Source organism: Coregonus lavaretus, assembly GCF_964263955.1.
Source record: "Coregonus lavaretus genome assembly, chromosome: 21".
Classification (NCBI taxonomy): domain Eukaryota; kingdom Metazoa; phylum Chordata; class Actinopteri; order Salmoniformes; family Salmonidae; genus Coregonus; species Coregonus lavaretus.
In genome coordinates, this window is record NC_140008.1 from 14,570,371 (window position 1) to 14,590,827 (window position 20,457).

The 20,457-nt window shown below is 42.1% G+C and overlaps 1 protein-coding gene across 1 annotated transcript; it reads right to left on the bottom strand.

Annotated features, from left to right (window-relative positions):
- Positions 1-7,700: 7,700 nt before the first annotated feature.
- Positions 7,701-18,277, bottom strand: LOC311148782 (uncharacterized protein). The gene is made up of 2 exons (XM_084185744.1): positions 17,959-18,277; positions 7,701-9,592 (listed from the first exon to the last, which is right to left on the bottom strand). The coding sequence occupies exons 1-2, from the start codon at positions 18,128-18,130 to the stop codon at positions 8,571-8,573; spliced, it is 1,194 nt and encodes a 397-aa protein (XP_084041870.1). The 5' UTR covers positions 18,131-18,277; the 3' UTR covers positions 7,701-8,570.
- Positions 18,278-20,457: the final 2,180 nt, after the last annotated feature.

The window sequence follows — 20,457 nt, forward strand, 5'->3', positions numbered from 1 at the left end:
TTCCAATCGTTTTTCCACCATTAATTTTTCCCATAGGGGACTTTAGAAACACTTAAAAGAAGGTCTGTGTTTCATGTAGGTTTACCCTGGCGTGCAAATCTCTTTAGGACAAGGTGACTTTTATCAATATATTTGCCTGTATTTACCCCCAAAAATGCCATGATGATCTGGATGAGACTGCCGAATCGAGGCAAAGGTAAGAATCTCTGGATTAACTATCTAATGTTAGCTCAATTTAGTAATTACATTTAAGTCATTTAGCAGACGCTCTTATCCAGAGCGACTTACAGTTAGTGAGTGCATACATTATTTTTTTATTTTTTCATACTGGCCCCCCGTGGGAATCGAACCCACAACCCTGGCGTTGCAAACACCATGCTCTACCAACTGAGCTACATCCCTGCCGGCCATTCCCTCCCCTACCCTGGACGACGCTGGGCCAATTGTGCGCCGCCCCATGGGTCTCCCGGTCGCGGCCGAGAGAGCCTGGATTCGAACCAGGATCTCTAGTGGCACAGCTAGCGCTGCGATGCAGTGCCTTAGACCACTGTGCCACTCGGGAGTAATGAATAAATTGGCTACATTTAAATTGACAATTCTGTGAACTGGGTATTATAACACCTACTAGTAGCTAGCAAATATGACTAATTGGCTATTATATGTAGCTAGCTAGCTACCGGTAGGTTAGATAGTCTCTCTCTCTCTCTGTCAACATGTCTGTGTTGATGTCTTGTGTATGTTTGCAAGTCATTACTTGGGCGGCAGGTAGCCTAGCGGTTAAGAGCGTTGGGCCAGTAACCGAAATTGATTGTGCAACCCAAAGACACATCGTGAACAGTGTGTGTGGAGCACCCTTTCTCCTCATAGGCCAGGGATTCCTAAACCTTTTTGGCCCAAGACCCCATTTTGATATCTGAAAATTCTCACGACCCCAAACATGAGAAAAAAAGTAATTAACAGCCAATGTTTACTCTTTTTAAAAAATTGGGGCTATGGTAGTCAATTGCAAAACATTCTAACAGTATTTCTGATTGTATTCTCAACTCACCATCATATACTTTTAATGTGGGGCTATGACAGTCAACTGCAAATTAGTCTGACATTTCTCTTATCTCACCACCACCAATGAGATGGGTGTGCTTGACGCATGTCGTGTCGGAGCTTCTCAAAGTCAGGGGGCGTGGTCGACAGTGCTTACCTCATCTCTCCTGTCACATCCAACCTGAATTCATATTTGTTTTTAATGCAGACGAGAGCACTGAATCAGCGTACCATGAGTTTTAATGCTCGGAGGGAGATGGCACAGCATTCCCTTTTAACCAAAACTCCTCCATAGTGACCCGTGAATGCGTTGTCTGCAGCATTCGGTCACATGACAGCTTGATCAGCTGTTCAATTTCACTTATCGGCTTATCAACTGAGCCAGGATCACAGTCAAACATATTTTGCTGATTCGGTCACTCATATGTAGAATTTTTGTGCATTTTCCCTGCATGCTTGCGTTCAGTTCGTTCAATTTCCTAAATATGTCTGTTACATAGGCAAGCAGACACATTTCCTTTCTATTGCACAGAAAGTAAACAATGTCCGTTTATTACATCCATTGGGAATAACAACAGTTCCTCTCTCCATTCAAAAAATATTTCCAACACTCGATAACCACCAAGCCTCGGTGTGAAATAGAACATTGTCATGCTCTGATCCCATATTTCCACATAGTTTTGCGATCAGGATTGTGCAATGTAGTTTACAATCCAAGTTATCTGCTGCTTATCTCAGAGTTCAGCGCTCAGCTCTTTTGCTGCCAGTTGATCTTGTGTATTCATTATAGCTCAGTGGTTACAGGCTTTGGTTTTTCTATTTATGCTTTGAGGTTGTACTTTAGCACGTATAGCTTGTTAGCACGTGTCACCTCGTTGTTCAGTATGTGTTACACCTGTGCTGGTTGCCATCTTGTCAGCGGGAAGGTGTTTCACCTGTGCTGGCCCAGGTTCCTATTTAAGAGTGGCTGGCCCAGTGCTCCAGTTGTCTTGATAGATGCGCAGGGTTAACACCATTAGTTGACTTTCCCTATTTTGACTTCTTGACAAACAAATCCTTTATCTGATTTCGTTTTGCTCCACCTTTTTGGTTTGCTTCCTGACTTTAAGTTTGGTGTGGGTTTTTCTTTTGTTAGCCTCTTAGTGGGCAAATTTAGTGGGCGCTCATGGTGGGTGTCTTTTAGGTCCCAGTTTTTGTTGCTATGCAACTTTCAGTGGACACCCACCATGAGTGTCTTTCAGAACCCCTCCTAAAACCCCACCTGTTTCGTTTTGGTTGTTGACTCTTTGTTAGTTCCCCTTTCTGTTTGAACGACACTATTCGGTTTTCTTGCTGGGGAATGGAACAGTGGGTGTATCATACAATGCGTCCATATGGCAGAGGGAGACACATTCATAACTAGAGTGCAGAGGCCTGCCTGCCATCCTGTGATAGATCGAGCCCCATCTGTGCAAAAGCCCACCATTCGATCCCATGGATTCAGTTTTTCGTCAATCTAGCCACGCAGCACACTGAACTTCCCCTGTAAGACAGAACAATATGTCCTCGTGAATAGCATCTACCGACATGTAGCGAACAAAAGTCAATGCATGGGCATCTTGGCCCTCACAGCTAACATCCATTTTGAGAGCATTATGTGGGGAGTTTGAGTCGTTCAGTCAGTTTCCTCTTGATTGCTAGCTTTGGATAAATTCTTAGTTTCACAGTGTTATCTGACAATGGTATTGGTGTGAATTTCTGTGCCTCTGCCTCTCCACACATTGTTTTCCCCATATCAATTGCGGCCGGTAATATAAAAGTCTCTGCAATAGTGTGTGGTTTCATAGCGTAGAAGGCTTAGCCATTCACCGTGGGAATTATTCAAGTGCAACGGTTAAGTGCGGCCTTTTCCCATGATCTAAGGGCGCTCTCTGGTTGAAATTTAACTTTTAGATTTGAATAATTTTCATTTAGATTTAAGGCTAACCACATTGCAATGATTGAGAGACAGACAATATTATACTTTGTTTTTTTTAACCAAGATTTTGGAAATTCTCCCACGACCCAATTTATTTTGGTGGTATTTTACCCCCCTTTTCTCTCACCAATTTCGATCTTGTCTCATTGCTGCAAATCCCCAATTGGCTCGGGAGGCAAAGGTTGAGTCATGCGTCCTCCGAAACATGACCCGCCAACCCACGCTTCTTAACATCCGCCTGCTTAACCCGGAAGCCAGCCGCACCAATGTGTCGGAACACTGTTCAACTGACGACCGAGGTCAGCCTACAGGCGCCCGGCCCACCTCAAGGAGTCCCTAGAGCGCGATGCGCCAAATAAAGCCCCCTCAGCCAAACCCTCCCCTAACCCGGACGACTCTGGGCCAATTGTGCGCCACCCTATGGGACTCCCGATCACGGCCCGTTGTGATACAACCCGGGTCTGTAGTGACGCCTCTAGCACTGCGATGCAGTGCCTTAGACCACTGAGCCACTCGGGAGGCCCCCCAACGACCCTTTAAAAATACAAAAATAGAAATGCCTTTTTTGGCAGAAATGCCTTCTGGAACATGTGAACTTTCATGTGCCGTAATAACAAACTTGTATGCGATCTGTAAAAACGAATACAATTGTTAAATTACGAGCCTAGTTGGTTTAGCCACAGAAAAAGACAGCAACCTTCCCGCTAGCCATGATTGGCTGAGATAATGAGTGGGCTGGACATGGCGAGAGATGAGTTCGGATTGGTCTGTCATGTAGCACGCTTCTTTCTATAACATGAGCTGGTCAGTATGTGTAGGTAATCCTTTCTAATGCTGCTTTTTAAAAAGATATCACGTAGTATAAATGCATAAGTGTTGCTCTCCACTTTCTGGAGGACCGAGTTTTGAAATCAGTGGAATTAGAGTATGATAGCTAAGAAGATGGAGAAAATTCAGATATTACACGTTTCTAATTTTGTTAAAGTTGTTTTCATTTCAAGTTAAAGTGTACAGTTAGGTAGCCAACGTTTAGTTATATTATTCGTATCTCAGAGCCATTTGCAGTGCTAGTTATAGCCTAATGTTAGTTAGCTAACATTGAACCTGGTTGGTTAGCTACCTGCAGATTCATGCAGGGTAGTAACGTTATGAGTTGGGATTATGGTTCAATGTTTAGCTAGCTACATGTCTAAACAAAAGACTCCACTGTACAAGTAACCATTTCAATAGAACGTTCATGATGTCACTGCGACAACTGTCGATAGATGTAGCTGGTAAATCCGCTCTGGCTATCTACTCCGATTTCAGACCACTCTCGTCTGAGTGTGCTAGAGCGCAGAATAACTGACGAATTTACAAATGATCAACACCCGTTGAATATGGCCGGTGTCAGTAAACGTTGGCAAAAAAGCGTAACTCAATTGTTGCCAGCAGCACAGTTGCAGTCACCAACGCTCTGGTTGACATAAAAACAGCCTAACCAGCTCTGCTATGGCGAGTAAAATGGTCAAAGTGAGCTGTTCTCTCATTTGTGTCTGGAAGTAGCTAGCAAGCTAGCCAACAAGTCAGTTAGCTTGGGTGCTTGACTGCCGTTGTTAGGTCAGAACGCTCCGATCAACCCTACTCCTCAGCCAGAGCATCCAGTGTGCGCTCTAAACGCTCCGAGAGCGAAACGCTCTGAATTTACGAACTGACAATCTGACAACGCTCTGAGTTTATGAGCGCCCAGAGTGCACTCTGAGCACACTCTCACTCTGGCACACCAGATAAAATGTACAAATACACCTGTAGTATAAACCAGCCTTTAGTCTTGAAATATTTGGTTGTTTAGTACTTGGCCTCACATGTGAATCCTTAAAGAGATGGGTGGGGCTAAGGCTTTAGAGGGTGTGAATGATGCTGAATAGGTGTAGACAAAGAGCTCTCCAGTAGGTGCACCAAAACATTCAAGGCCCTTTTCTCAGAAGTGAGGTTACAAGTTTATCAACTTTCAAAGCAGAATTACTTTCCCATTGTTCCTCAACTGTAGTGTATGATATACCATTTTCTAGCTCTGAGTCTCTACTTTTATCCAATGTAAAAAACACCATTTCAAATGTTACTACATAAGACCGAATCGAGCCTGTCGGTCACATATATTACTTTGAATTTTGTCACAACAAATACATAGGCCTACCCATTTAGGAAAAGTCATTGCAAACATGATACTGATTTATCATTTGCATTTCCAATTGAGTTTCGGAAGCTATATGCTTCCATACTATAACCTCCTGAACGGTTTTGATCATTCAGGTCCAATATCAGAGAGGATGAGGCGAAGCTAGAGTGTCCACTCCAGTCAAAATCTGTACACGTGGGAATACTGTGATTAAGCAGAACGCCTGCCTTTGGGACGACTGCCATTGTTAGGGCGGAGACAAGACCATTTCGTCATTATCTCTGCCAATATGCACATTCTCATTTCTACCATGGACAAACATGTAGCTAGCTATGTAGCTACAGTTTCATTCAAATAAAACAAGGTGCGGTCCAAAAATGCACCTTTTCTAAAAAGGTTTAATTTGGAACGACTAATCCTAAACTAAAAAATAACTACTTTTGACATTGCTCCAATGTCCTACAAAATGAAGGTTGAGTTAGTTAGACAAACCAACGTAATGAGTTAGTGTAACAGTGTTGCTTCCGTCCCTCTCCTTGCCCCTACCTGGGCTTGAACCAGGGACCCTCTGCACACATCGACAACAGTCATCCTCAAAGCACCGTTACCCGTCGCTCCACAAAAGCCACGGCCCTTGCAGAGCAAGGGAAACAACTACTTCAAGGTCTCAGAGCGAGTGACGTCACTGATTGAAACGCTACTAGTGCGCACCGCTAACTAGCTAGCCATTTCACACCGGTTACACTCACCCCCCTTTTGACCTCCTCCTTTTCCGCAGCAACCAGTGATCCGGATCAACAGCATCAATGCAACAGTGTTGCTTCCGTCCCTCTCCTCGCCCCTACCTGGGCTTGAACCAGGGACCCTCTGCACATATCAACAAGTCACCCTCGAAGCACCGTTACCCGTCGCTCCACAAAAACCGCAGCCCTTGCAGAGCAAGGGAAACAACTACTTCAAGGTCTCAGAGCGAGTGACGTCACCGATTGAAACGCTACTAGTGCGCACTGCTAACTAGCTAGCCATTTCACACCGGGTACATCAGCATACCTGCTCTGTGTAACATTTGGTTTATCTCGAGAATGTCGAGCAGCCTCTGTAGACGGGCAACTTCCTCCTGATACTCAGCTATTGTTTTTTCAACAACTCCGAATATCTCATTGGCAGCAGCTGTTAATCTCTCGTTGAGAAAAACCCTCAACATCTGTATTTGAGAAAAAAAATGTAAAAGCAGGTTGAGTTGCTAGCCAGACAGTTAACAGTGTTGTTTTCATCACGTGCGGCATTAGTGACAACTAGCCAGTTCTTCTTCTTCTATGGCATTGTGGCGGTCCGCAAACAAGCGTTAGAGGTGCATGCCACCACCTACTGTACTGGTGGTAAACTATAGAAAAGATATCCATTGTAGGAGAAAAGAGGGAAAAACAGACGTAATACAGAATAAAAAAACACAAAATAACCCTATCCCACTTCTTCAGTCACATTCCAATTCACATCCCTACACAGGCTCAGGGGCCTGTGAGGGCAGAACATCCTTTGACAGGATGTCTTGCAATGCCTCGGCTGTAAACAACTGAGTCCCAAAAAGCGTTCTGCTGCACTCTCAATAATTCAAATTTGTGCTGTGCAGTTTTTGAACATTGCAATAAATACTACAAAGTCCACCTTTTTCACACATATATCAAGATCCCTTGATTGCTGAGAAACATACACTGGTGCAGTCTCAATTACCATTGCATCTTCAAAGCTACTCACAGCCTCCAGATAGGAGACACACTGGACAGCCCTGATTCTCACCACCTCTGTCTCCTTTACCCTAACAGGGCAATCCAGGGACTCTGGCGCATGTTCGCCACCAGTTGCATCATATATCCTCAACTGGCATACGATATTCTTCTCATCTGCATACACGTGATACATGCCCAAATATTTATAACACTGGAGGGGCTTGTGCACAAAAGCTTTTACAGGGTATCTCATAAAGCCTAGCTTTACATGAGAAGGGAGAGACTCATCAACAAAACAATAATATGGACAAAGTGGGTTTCCTTACTCCATCCACCATACAGGTCAATCGACATGCACCAATCACGTCATTTGCTTCATCACGTCAAAAACTTTGACAACAATATCGTCGTAAACAATAATAGTATATTAATAACATAATAGTATATTCACAGCACATGAGAAGAGGTCCTGTGTGGCTCAGTTGGTAGAGAATGGCATTTGCAACGCCAGGGTTGTGTGATTCGATACCAACAGGGGGAAAGTACGAAAAATATGCACTCACTACTGTAAGTCACTCTGGCTAAGAGTGTCTGCTAAATGAGAATATGATAAAAAATTATCCAGTCACATTCCTATCAATGTAAGAGCCTCAGTTAAATGCAACTTGATGTGCCCTTATAGTGCTTTAGATATGCATAAAAATGGTATGGATTGGTGATTAGGTAACTGTTAAACATGTAATTGTCTCCAATGTTTCAGAATCGTGCAACACTGTCAGAGGAACGAGAAATGTGCAGGAAAAGACCTCACAATGCACGTGTTATAAACATTTATTCTGTGTAGATATAAAACATTACAGAAGGCTCATTTATACGAATGGGTCCACTTGATCTCATAACATTTTTCTTAATGTTTGTCAAAACATGGAAAACGAAATAAAAATGTATACAGACATCAAACTCAGAGGTAATAACAAAAATGGTAGGAATCTTTCAGCTCCTGAGGACACTTGAGGAAACATAAGCACAAAGTAACTGATATTGGGAAAACTATGTGAACATCAAAACAGATAATGTAGCAGAATTCAATATTTTAACAATACATTTTCACTCTAAAAACAAAAACATGTTTTATGTAGAAAAGGAGGACATAGTTTAACATGTCTTTGTCATCCTATAACTAATGAGCAGGGACTCCTGTTGCTCAGAAATCCACAAACTGCTCTCTGTTAGACAGTGATGGGGAGTTCTTTATGGTCAAGCAGTAATTCAGTCATATTGTATTCACCCAAGCCTGGGCCTCATACCATCATGGCCACCTAATCATCCCCAGCTTCCTTCATCCCCCCTTCTCTCCCTGTAACAATTCCCCAGGTCGTTGCTGTAATTGAGAATGTGTTCTTAGTCACCTTACCTGGTAAAATAAGGGTAAAATAAAATTTAAAAAATAGTGTCCTAAAGGGCATCTCCTCTCACAGGTGTAAGTTAGAATGTGACTCTCAATCTTCTGTCTCCAGACCTTTTCCCAAACAGCACACTGTCATGTGTTCTCCCCTGGTGACGGTTGTTCATGTAACTTTGTAGTTCCATCATTTTGAGAACTCCTGCAATCATTGCACCTATACAGTGATTCCTTGGTGCATCTTTGATTGTTATTTAATGTACCTGATTGGGAAATGCACTTCTACTATGAAGACATCAGTATGGTCTCTCTCGTGTGAGTCCTCGTGTGCACTTTCAGATTACTGGCAATGCTGAATCCTTTGCCACAATCAGGACAGATATACGATTTCTCCCCTGTGTGGGTCCTCATGTGTATTTTTAGATTTCCATTCTGTTTGAATGCTTTGCCACAATGACAACAATGATATGGACTCTCCCCTGTGTGAATCCTCATGTGCACTATCAGCTCACTGTTCTTGCTGAACCCTTTACTACAAACATCACAACAAAACCTAGCTGCAATGTGAGTTTTTAGGTGACCTTTCATACTTTCTGTGGACTGAAAACATTTTCCACACACACCACAAATACTTTCTTTATCCTTTCTATGAGTTTGCACGTGTTTAATTAATGAACCCATGTGATGAAAAGACTTACAACACACCTTACAACAACAGGGAGTAGCATGACTTTGACTGGGTGATTTCAGGAGGGACAACTGTGTGGAATTCTTACCCTTAGTATTGATATGGGAGCTTTGTCCTTTTACCATCTTTGATATGACTGGCTTAAAACCTGGTGGAGGTCCTCCTGTCTCCATACCACTGACACTTTGACTGTTTTCACTCTGAGCTGCAGAACAGTCTAGATTTACAGCAGAGAAAGGCTGAGAGACACTGGTTGCTTCTGATTCTCTGTAGTCCTCTCCATCAGGTTCTGTTTTGATCTGTTCAGTTGTAATATTGGGTAGAGTGTCTCTCTCTCCGTTTCTTTTCTTTTGGGCTTGATAGAGATGTGAGAGCTGAGTTGGGTCCTCATCACAGTCACTTTTCACACAGACAGGAATGAATATGTTCTCTATGGTATCTGCCTCAAGCCCTTGAAACTGCTCTTCCTCCTGACTGGTCCGGAGTTCCTCCTGTTCCTCTTTAATCTGTGTGGGTTCTGGGTCCTCCTGCCCCAGACTGGGGCTCCACTCCTGCTCACAGTGCTGCTGCTCAGGGGAAACCTCCGCTTCAGAGAAAGAGAGAGTGAGTTGCTGGAGGTCTGCAGGAAAGGAAAAAGGGTGAAACAGACATGTAGACAAACTGACATGTAGACCTACCCCGTCTGGTACGCCTGCAATAATTAACTTATACTAGTCAAATATAAATGAACTGTAATCCTAAACTTCGTAAAAAAAATAACTACCTTTGACATTGCTCCAATCACAGGCGAAGCCATGGCAGGGCCTGGCTGGTCCCAGGCCCTGCCAGATTGAATACTGGCCCACCCAATCAGGCTGGCTTTAAATATAGTCAAAACATTTAAAATAATGAACTTGAATTTGTTGATTTTTATTATTACATTTACATTTTAGTCATTTAGCAGTCGCTCTGGATCTCCTGACTTATCAGAAAGAAAAACAATTAAAATGCAGTAGGAGGTTCCTGGGATCTAATTGGTTACAGTGAGGGGAAAAAAGTATTTGATCCCCTGCTGATTTTGTACGTTTGCCCACTGACAAAGAAATTATCAGTCTATAATTCTAATGGTAGGTTTATTTGAACAGTGAGAGACAGAATAACAACAACAAAATCCAGAACAACGCATGTCAAAAATGTTATAAATTGATATAAAATAAGTATTTGACCCCCTCTCAATCAGAAAGATTTCTGGCTCCCAGGTGTCTTTTATACAGGTAACGAGCTGAGATTAGGAGCACACTCTTAAAGGGAGTGCTCCTAATCTCAGTTTGTCACCTGTATAAAAGACACCTGTCCACAGAAGCAATCAATCAATCAGATTCCAAACTCTCCACCATGGCCAAGACTAAAGAGCTCTCCAAGGATGTCAGGGACAAGATTGTAGACCTACACAAGGCTGGAATGGGCTACAAGACCATCGCCAAGCAGCTTGGTGAGAAGGTGACAACAGTTGGTGCGATTATTCGCAAATGGAAGAAACACAAAATAACTGTCAATCTCCCTCAGCCTGGGGCTCCATGCAAGATCTCACCTCGTGGAGTTGCAATGATCATGAGAACGGTGAGGAATCAGCCCAGAACTACACGGGAGGATCTTGTCAATGATCTCAAGGCAGCTGGGACCATAGTCACCAAGAAAACAATTGGTAACACACTACGCCGTGAAGGACTGAAATCCCGCAGCGCCCGCAAGGTCCCCCTGCTCAAGAAAGCACATATACAGGCCCGTCTGAAGTTTGCCAATGAACATCTGAATGATTCAGAGGAGAACTGGGTGAAAAATCAAGGTCTTTAGCATCAACTCAACTCGCCGTGTTTGGAGGAGGAGAAATGCTGCCTATGACCCCAAGAACACCATCCCCACCATCAATCATGGAGGTGGAAACATTATGCTTTGGGGGTGTTTTTCTGCTAAGGGGACAGGACAACTTCACCGCATCAAAGGGACGACGGACGGGGCCATGTACCGTCAAATCTTGGGTGAGAACCTCCTTCCCTCAGCCAGGGCATTGAAAATGGGTCGTGGATGGGTATTCCAGCATGACAATGACCCAAAACACACGGCCAAGGCAACAAAGGAGTGGCTGAAGAAGAAGCACATTAAGGTCCTGGATTGGCCTAGGCAGTCTCCAGACCTTAATCCCATAGAAAATCTGTGGAGGGAGCTGAAGGTTCGAGTTGCCAAACGTCAGCCTCGAAACCTTAATGACTTGGAGAAGATCTGCAAAGAGGAGTGGGACAAAATCCCTCCTGAGATGTGTGCAAATCTGGTGGCCAACTACAAGAAACGTCTGACCTCTGTGATTGCCAACAAGGGTTTTGCCACCAAGTACTAAGTCATGTTTTGCAGAGGGGTCAAATACTTATTTCCCTCATTAAAATGCAAATCAATTTATAACATTTTTGACATGCGTTTTTCTGGATTTTTTTGTTGTTATTCTGCCTCTCACTGTTCAAATAAACCTACCATTAAAATTATAGACTGATCATGTCTTTGTCAGTGGGCAAACGTACAAAATCAGCAGGGGATCAAATACTTTTTTCCCTCACTGTATATGGCAATCATATGGTACCACTAGGCATGGCACTACGGAGGCTAGCATGTCAGCCCATGAGGAGGTTAGCATGGCTACTCCTTCGACTTCCACAGCCCAGCTAGCTTACCATCCCCCGGCCCAGCCTCGTCACGGTGAGCATGTCACGAGTCCACCCGCGGATTTGTCTGCTGTTGATGAACCACCTACCCAACCAAAAATCGGAATGTTCCTTACTACAGTGATCAATGGAAAATCACAGTGTTTTTCATGGAAGCGGTATGGACAGTTTTCTTGGCTGGAATACAGTTCAACAAGGGACGCTGTTTTCTGTAAAATGTGTAGACATTTCCTAGAGGCCACTATGGAAGGCTCATTTGTTAGAGACGGATATAAGGATTGGAAGCACCTTCGCGAGGCATGCTTCAAGCACCAGGCTAGCAAATCCCACTCTTTTGCACTGGATTAATTTGAAGGCTACAGTGTAAGCCATTGCAATCAAAGCCTGGGTAACTGCGATGCCATGGACTATTTATTTGTAGAGAGGAATCGTGATTATGTCGAAGTGGTTCTGGACATTGTTATGCTATGCACTAATCACAACATGACGAACACGGAGCCAAGGTTAAACATGGGTACATCTCTGTTGGTAGGTAAGAACTTAATTCCTCTCACTAGGTTTGTGTGTGTAAAAATGGGCATCTGACCTGTGTTCGGGTCAAATTCTACAGTTGTCTTATCTTATCAGTGACTGAAACCAGACTGTGGCTCTGCTTAGCCATAACCCTGGAACGAGCCAGGGTTGAACAGAGTTCAGGCTAAACCCTCTGTCTCTACTTGGGCGTCTTAATAATTAATTACAGCATGACGGGGTGGGAGAGAGGGGTTGGGCTTGGGTATGTTTGAGAGATTGATTGTGGACCTGCCATGTCCAACAATCAATCTCCAGGTCAAGCCAGGGTGAGCCAGGGTTGAACAGAGTTCAAACTGAACATGATTATGTTTGCATGACAGGGCTTGATTGATTGCACCACCATTGGGCTGTGCCGGTCTTGACACCTTAATACTGCCATAAATTAGAGATAGAATAATCTATCTCTGGCCTCTAGTATGGTGAAAGGAATGTCCTTTGTTTCAGAGACTTTTGCCGCCCAAAACTTCAACATTCAACAATGAACATTGGGACAATATATTTCAACATCTAAATGTTGGGAATGATGAAAAATGGAATATGGAAAATTAATGTATATTTTGTGATGTCATTAAAAATGGTATAAAGGCGTTATAACGAAAACATTGTGACTTGAAGAGCTTTTACACTGTGGATATCAGGTTTACATCCTTTACCTTGGGTAGAAAATATCAAGGAGGAAGACAATTTTTCCGTGAAGATAGGAATGTGATTTTAGCTTTCTAACTAGCCACGCCCAAGGGAGCTCAGAGAGCGTGTCAGTATGAAATGTCCCTCTTTACCGGAGTGCATAAAAGACTGAGATACGAATTATCAGATCAGACTAGACGGACCTCAAGCTGCAGCTTTTGTCCATATTGGTCCCGACCCTGAAAATCAACACGAGGTGAAGACGACAAAGTTGCCTCCACTAACAATCAATGTTACGGCTGAGTAGCTGTTCTAAGTACTGTATCTAAGAAGGTGAATTTAAGTGGGACCATCCTGTTACTCTCTCTTCAAACCATTGTCTACTACACTGCTCTCATCACCCCACAGGGGATCATCGACATGGCTGATTAGCCATCCTCAGAAGACCACTTCCAGAACGAGTGAAAGTAAACGGACGACTAAGAAGAAGGGCATTGTGACCTCTTGTGGACAATCTGAGCCTTACATCTGAACCTTACATCTAAAACGCCATCCGAAAAGAGAAGGCTCAATCGACCCTTCCCACGAAGACAAACACGTAAATACATGCATTATTTCTTACCAAACAGGCAACAGTTCTTGCCAAATTATTAGGATTACTATGAGTATATGTCCATGTGTATCCAAGTGTTTTCTCTCGCTCTCTCTCTAAATCGCAATCTTTTGTAACAAGTGTCATATTGTGTTAGTCCGCTAAGGACCCGTTTTCATTGTATTAAGTTTCTAATCCCTACCTATACCGTGTATGTGTTTGTATCTTGGGTTATCATTTTTAATTAGTTAGTAAATAAATAATTAAATCAATTTGTGTGGTACGGAATGATCAGTAAGACCCGGGTTCGTGCAGACTTAAAGAGCCTACGACTTTCAGAATGACACTGATATGACGTAAATGATTAATAAATGACTGTTAAATGATAAGAGATACAGATATCTTTAGAGTTAATTCGGGAAACGGTAACTCGTTAAACAACTTTTCCCGTGGTGCCCCAAATTCCTAATTAGTTAATTGTTACATGATTAATTTAATCTAGTAACAATGAAACATAGTAGGTAATTATTCGATAAATAATAGTCATCACAATAATGAAAGGCACGTCACAACAAGGTGTTAAGCTAAAATGTTTGTAAAATGACTATATAAACAAAGCTGAGAGGTGGAAGGGAGATGCTTTGCAAACCACCTCGACTCTATTGCTTATGTAATAAAGTCTATCTTAATTCTACAAAAACTCTGAAATACTTTGGTTCTTTGATCAGTATAAGGCTGAATTTGCCACAACAGACTCATGAGTCTAGACATTAAAAACAAGCTGCTTGAATCAGCAGCCTCCCTGCTATTGTGCAAGATCAAAGCAGAGCTCCGTGAATCACCAAGCATGTAACGTTACTATGCTATTATGGCAGACGTGTATAACGGCCCGTGTTCATATACAGCGGCATCGCGCAGTGAAACATTTACATTTTAGTCATTTAACAGACGCTCTTATCCAGAGCGACTTACAGTTAGTGCATACATTTATTTTTATTTTTTTCATACTGGCCCCTCGTGGGAAACGAACCCACAACCCTGGCGTTGCAAACACCATGCTCTACCAACTGAGCTACACATCATTTTCAATGGAAGGAAAGTGAGAGAAGCGGAGTGGGCAGAGGACCGTTGAGCAATGTGAGCATGGGCTGAACAGGATGGGACTAATGTTGGGGAAAGCGGAACATTATACAAATCCTCCACAATATTGCGGTGCGAGTAGCCAATCGAAGCTCACCATAGCTTCCAACCCCTACTGGATTGTCTGTCAATGGCTGTTGAAACATAGCACTACCTAGCATGCTTAGGGAGGGGGGAATTCCCATCCCTTATTGAAGTTTTGGACAGCTGCAACCCTGACATTTTCCCTAACATCAATAGACTACTAAGGGACATCATCACCCTTCCTATGACTTCATGTAGTGTTGAGAGACTCTTCTCAACTACAGGCCGTATCCAAACATCCATCCGATCTTGCAGGCTAACTGCATGTCTCAACAATCTAGCTCGAACGCGAACTCAATCAATGGAAGTGATGGAGGCATGTTACTTAAAGGTGATTTGGCCATAAAAAAAAAAAAACATGCTCACATGCCCCCATCACATCCATAGATTTTTTGCTAGCGGTGGCTAAATTTAGCTTAAGTTTAACCTCTTAAGGATCGGACCCTTTTTTTCAATTTTCGCCTAAAAATGACATATCCAAATCTAACTGCCTGTAGCTCAGGACCTGAAGCAAGGATATGCATATTCTTGATACCATTTGAAAGGAAACACTGAAGTTTGTGGAAATGTGTAATGAATGTTGGAGAATATAACACATTAGATCTGGTAAAAGATAATACAAACAAAAAAACATGCATTTTCTATTTATTTTTTTGTTCCATCTTTGAAACGCAAGAGAAAGGCCACAATATAATATTGCAGTTTAGGCACAATTTAGATTTTGGCCACTAGATACATTTTGGCAGCAGTCTGTGTGCAAAGTTTCAGATTGAGCCAGTGAAGCATTACAATACTGGACTATTTTGTATCAAGTCTGCCCAAATGTGCCGAATTGGTCAATTGATACATTTTCAAGTACATAACTATAGAGAACATACAAAAATGATATGGTAAAACAAAATGTAAGTTTACACACTCCCAGGAATGTCATACATGATGGATCATTAGCTTATACACTAACTTTCACACATCTAGATGGCCGGGCGGGGTGGGTGTGGAGCCAGAGACAGCAGGGGTTCAAACTGTAGAACCCAGTTCCTACATTTGAATATAAAAATGGATTCTATCAAACAAAACTATGCTACATTTTATCTCTGGGACCCTTAGGATGACAAATCAGAGCAAGATCACTGAATGTTAATACATTATTTACCTTCAGAGGTGAATGTATCAAACCAGTTGCCGTGATAAATTTTTTGTTGTTATGCACTCTCCTCAAACAATAGCATGGTATTCTTTCAGTGTAATAGCTACTGTTAATTGGACAGTGCGGTTAGATTAACAAGAATTTAAGCTTTCTGTCCATATATAGACATGTCTATGTCCTGGAAGGTTTGCTGTTACTTACAACAGTCATGCTAATCACATTAGCGCACGTTAGCTCAACTACCGATCCCGTAGAAGTTAATGGCTGTTTAAAGAAATAATTGATTACAGTTTCTCCTGGTCCATAGACTACTTTCAGGGTGAGGAACAATTTAACATCAATTTGTAAAATAGTGAACAAGTCCTTTAATGAAAACACATTCAGGACTTTCAATTTCTATTCTTCTTTGTGCATGAAGCTATTTGCGCATATTCCAGTGCCGAGCTGCTGGTGTCCGACCCGCTGACCATGGCCCATCTTCCGAAAACATCTGAAAGCCTACCTTTTCCAACTAGCACTGACTTTGCTGATAGCTCTGGATAAGAGTGTCTACTAAATGACTAAAACGTACAAATGTAATGTAAAATGTTTGATTACTGTCGTACTGAACACTTCATCCATTCTCCATATTTTGTGACAGTATAACTTTTCCCATATGGACAGTACCAGTCAAAAGTTTGGACACCTACTAATTCCAGGGTTTTTCTTTATTTTTACTATTTTTTACATTTTAGAATAATAGTGAAGACATATAGAATCATGTAGTAACCAAAAAAGTGTAAAACAAAATCAAAACATATTTTATATGAGATTCTTCAAAGTAGCCACCCTTTGCCTTGATGAAAGCTTTGCACGGTCTTGGCATTCTCTCAACCAGCTTCATGAGGTAGTCGCAGTGTAGCTGAACGGATGATCTCTGCATGTGTAGTTCCCACCGTGAAGCATGGAGGAGGTGGTGTGATGGTGTGGGGGTGCTTCGCTGGTGGCACTGTCTGTGATTTATTTAGAATTCATTCACACTTAACCAGCATGGCTACCACAGCATTCTGCAGCGATACGCCATCCCATCTGGTTTGGGCTTAGTGGGACTATCATTTGTTTTTCAACAGGACCATGACCCAACATACCTCCAGGCTGTGTAAGGGCTATTTGACCATGAAGTAGAGTGATGGAGTGCTGCATCAGATGACCTGGCCTCCACAATCCCCCGACCTCAACCCAATTGAGATGGTTTGGGATGAGTTGGGTCGCAGAGTGATGGAAAAGCAGCCAAGTGCTCAGCATATGTGGGAACTCCTTCAATACTGTTAGAAAAGCATTCCAGGTGAAGCTGGTTGAGAGAATCCCAAGAGTGTGCAAAGCTGTCATTAAGGTAAAGGGTGGCCACTTTGAAGAATCTCAAACATAAAATATATTTTGATTTGTTTCACACTTTTTTTTGGTTACTACATGATTCAATATGTGTTATTTATAGTTTTGATGTCTTCACTATTATTCTACAATGTAGAAAATAGTAAAAATAAAGAAAAACCCTGTAATGAGTAGGTGTGTCCAAACTTTTGACTGGTACTGTAGGTGTTAAGACAACGTGTAGTTCATTATTAAGTTTGTTTACAGTTGGACTTGGGCAGTTGGCCTGAGGGGTATACTACAAAGAAGAATCAATGAGTTAGGCAGCTAACTCGCCTAAATATTCTGAAATAAGTTATTTTTTAGAAAGAAACGCATGGTCTAATTGACTCAACACTCAAAAACACATTGAAGTTTAGCTTTCTTAATACATCTGAAAATCAGTAGATCGTTTTGGTTGTTAATCAAAGTTAGCTGGCTAACTCATTGATCCTAAGACTCATTGATCCTACTTTGTAGTATACCCCTCAGTTTTGTCAGCTGTGTTATAAGCCGTTGTGTAGTTGCACTGCTTACTTGGCAATAATAACGGGTGTTTTTGTCAACGGACATTTATCCTGTGTGTTAAATGATGCAATGTGATAGCACAAATGTTCACTTAAATATGTCGGGGTATTTTTGCAGGAACATTGTGACCTACTCACTTTTACTTACGCCCAGACACTCGGTAATAATATAAAATTAACGCTGCGTTAGACAAACATAATGAGTGAGCCTACCTGCTCGGTGTTGGTTTATCTCAGGTTGATTAACAATGTCGAGCAGCCTCTGTAGACGGACAACTTCGTCCTGATACTCTGCTACCGTTTTGTCAACGACCTCGAATATCTCCTCAGCAGCAGCTGTTAATCTCTCGTTAATAAAAACCCTCAACAACTGTATTTGAGACATTTTTAGATAATTTAAGTTGATTAGCTTGCTAGCTGTGTTATTTTCGTCCCTTCCCGTGCAGCAACAACAGTACTGATTCTTCTTCTTCGATGAGGTTTAACGGCAGTTGGCATCCAATAAATGTGGAATAAATGTTGCATTACCGCCACCTACTAGACTGGAGTATAACTCCCTTGTACTTTGCTTGAATAAAAAAATACATAAATAAAAAAATACCCTACCATCTAACCCTACACTCACTAAAGAAAAACACCACCCTACTCCACTATATAAATATATTTAGTCCTACCTCAGGCCAAAAGCCTGAAAGGATGGAGCAACAACAGTATCCGGTGTTAACTTGTTCGTGCAAGTTCAAGTTAACACAATTTGTGCTATCGCCACCTGCTGGTCAATTCGGACCACGGAATCGGGCGAGTTTAAATGTGGGTCGGGTTAAACGTTTAGCCCAGCCCATCACAGCTGTTGTCATTGGTCAAACGATTGACTTCAATAGCTTAAGTGAACGACGCAACTGCTTGGGTGAAGGAATTTCAAGTAGCAAGGGTCTGGGCTGTCCAGAAGGACTACATAGAGGCTTGGAAGGCTGAGGTTAGTCACAAGGTAAGATCAATGTATTGGAAATTGAACTTTAGATTTACTGTTTTTCTGATTGATTTGGCCTGTATGAAAGGGTCGATATCTAAATAGACTCGATAAAGTCGTTTGATATTGGAATTTGGGGATGCTTACATAGTAGCTAACTGTTAATAAGCTAGCTAGTAGCTAGCAGATCTATGGAGATTTCTAATAAAATAAATATATATTATATATGAGTATTGAGTCACAAACAAAATATGTTATGAAAATACAGAATGCAACCTTTGTGATGAATGCATATCAAATCAAATTAAATTGTATTTGTCACATACACATGTTTAGCAGATGTTATTGCGGGTGTAGCGAAATGCTTGTGCTTCTACAGTGAGGGAAAAAAGTATTTGATCCCCTGCTGATTTTGTACATTTGCCCACTGACAAATAAATGATCAGTCTATAATTTTAATGGTAGGTTTATTTTAACAGTGAGAGACAGAATAACAACAAAAAAATCCAGAAAAACGCATGTCAAAATTTTTATAAATTGATTTGCATTTTAATGAGGGAAATAAGTATTTGACCCCTCTGCAAAACATGACTTAGTACTTGGTGGCAAAGCCCTTGTTGGCAATCACAGAGGTCAGACGTTTCTTGTAGTTGGCCACCAGGTTTGCAGACATCTCAGGAGGGATTTTATCCCACTCCTCTTTGCAGATCTTCTCCAAGTCATTAAGGTTTCGAGGCTGACGTTTGGCAACTCGAACCTTCAGCTCCCTCCACAGATTTTCTATGGGATTAAGGTCTGGAGACTGGCTAGGCCACTCCAGGACCTTAATGTGCTTCTTCTTGAGCATCTCCTTTGTTGCCTTGGCCGTGTGTTTTGGGTCATTGTCATGCTGGAATACCCATCCACGACCCATTTTCAATGCCCTGGCTGAGGGAAGGAGGTTCTCACCCAAGTTTGACGGTACATGGCCCTGTCCATCTTCCCTTTGATGCGGTGAAGTTGTCCTGTCCCCTTAGCAGAAAAACACCCCCAAAGCATAATGTTTCCACCTCCATGTTTGATGGTGGGGATGGTGTTCTTGGGGTCATAGGCAGCATTCCTCCTCCTCCAAACACAGCGAGTTGAGTTGATGCCAAAGAGCTCCATTTTGGTCTCATCTGACCACAACACTTTCACCCAGTTCTCCTCTGAATCATTCAGATGTTCATTGGCAAACTTCAGACGGGCATGTATATGTGCTTTCTGATTGAGAGGGGGTCAAATACTTATTTCCCTCATTAAAATGCAAATCAATTTATAACATTTTTGACATGCGTTTTTCTGGATTTTTTTTGTTATTCTGTCTCTCACTGTTCAAATAAACCTACCATTAAAATTATAGACTGATCATGTCTTTGTCAGTGGGCAAACGTACAACATCAGCAGGGGATCAAATACTTTTGTCCCTCACTGTACCTTACCTGTCACCCTAGACCCACTTCGATTTGCTTACCGCCCCAATAGATCCACAGACGATGCAAATCGCCATCACACTGCACACTGCCCTATCCCATCTGGACAAGAGGAATACCTACAGTTGAAGTCGGAAGTTTATATACACTTAGATTGGAGTCATTAAAACTCATTTTTCAACCACTCCACACATTTCTTGTTAACAAACTATAGTTTTGCTAGACATCTACTTTGTGCATGACACAAGTAATTTTTCCAACAATTGTTTACAGACAGATTATTTCACTTAT

What these genes read in the sequence shown, in the direction of transcription:
- LOC311148782 (XM_084185744.1), bottom strand. Translation starts at nt 18,130, where the DNA reads ATGTCTCAAATACAGTTGTTGAGGGTTTTTATTAACGAGAGATTAACA. An exon ending in GATAAACCAACACCGAGCAG is followed by an intron (nt 9,593 to 17,958) that starts GTAGGCTCACTC and finishes CCTTTCCTGCAG; the next exon opens with ACCTCCAGCAACTCACTCTC.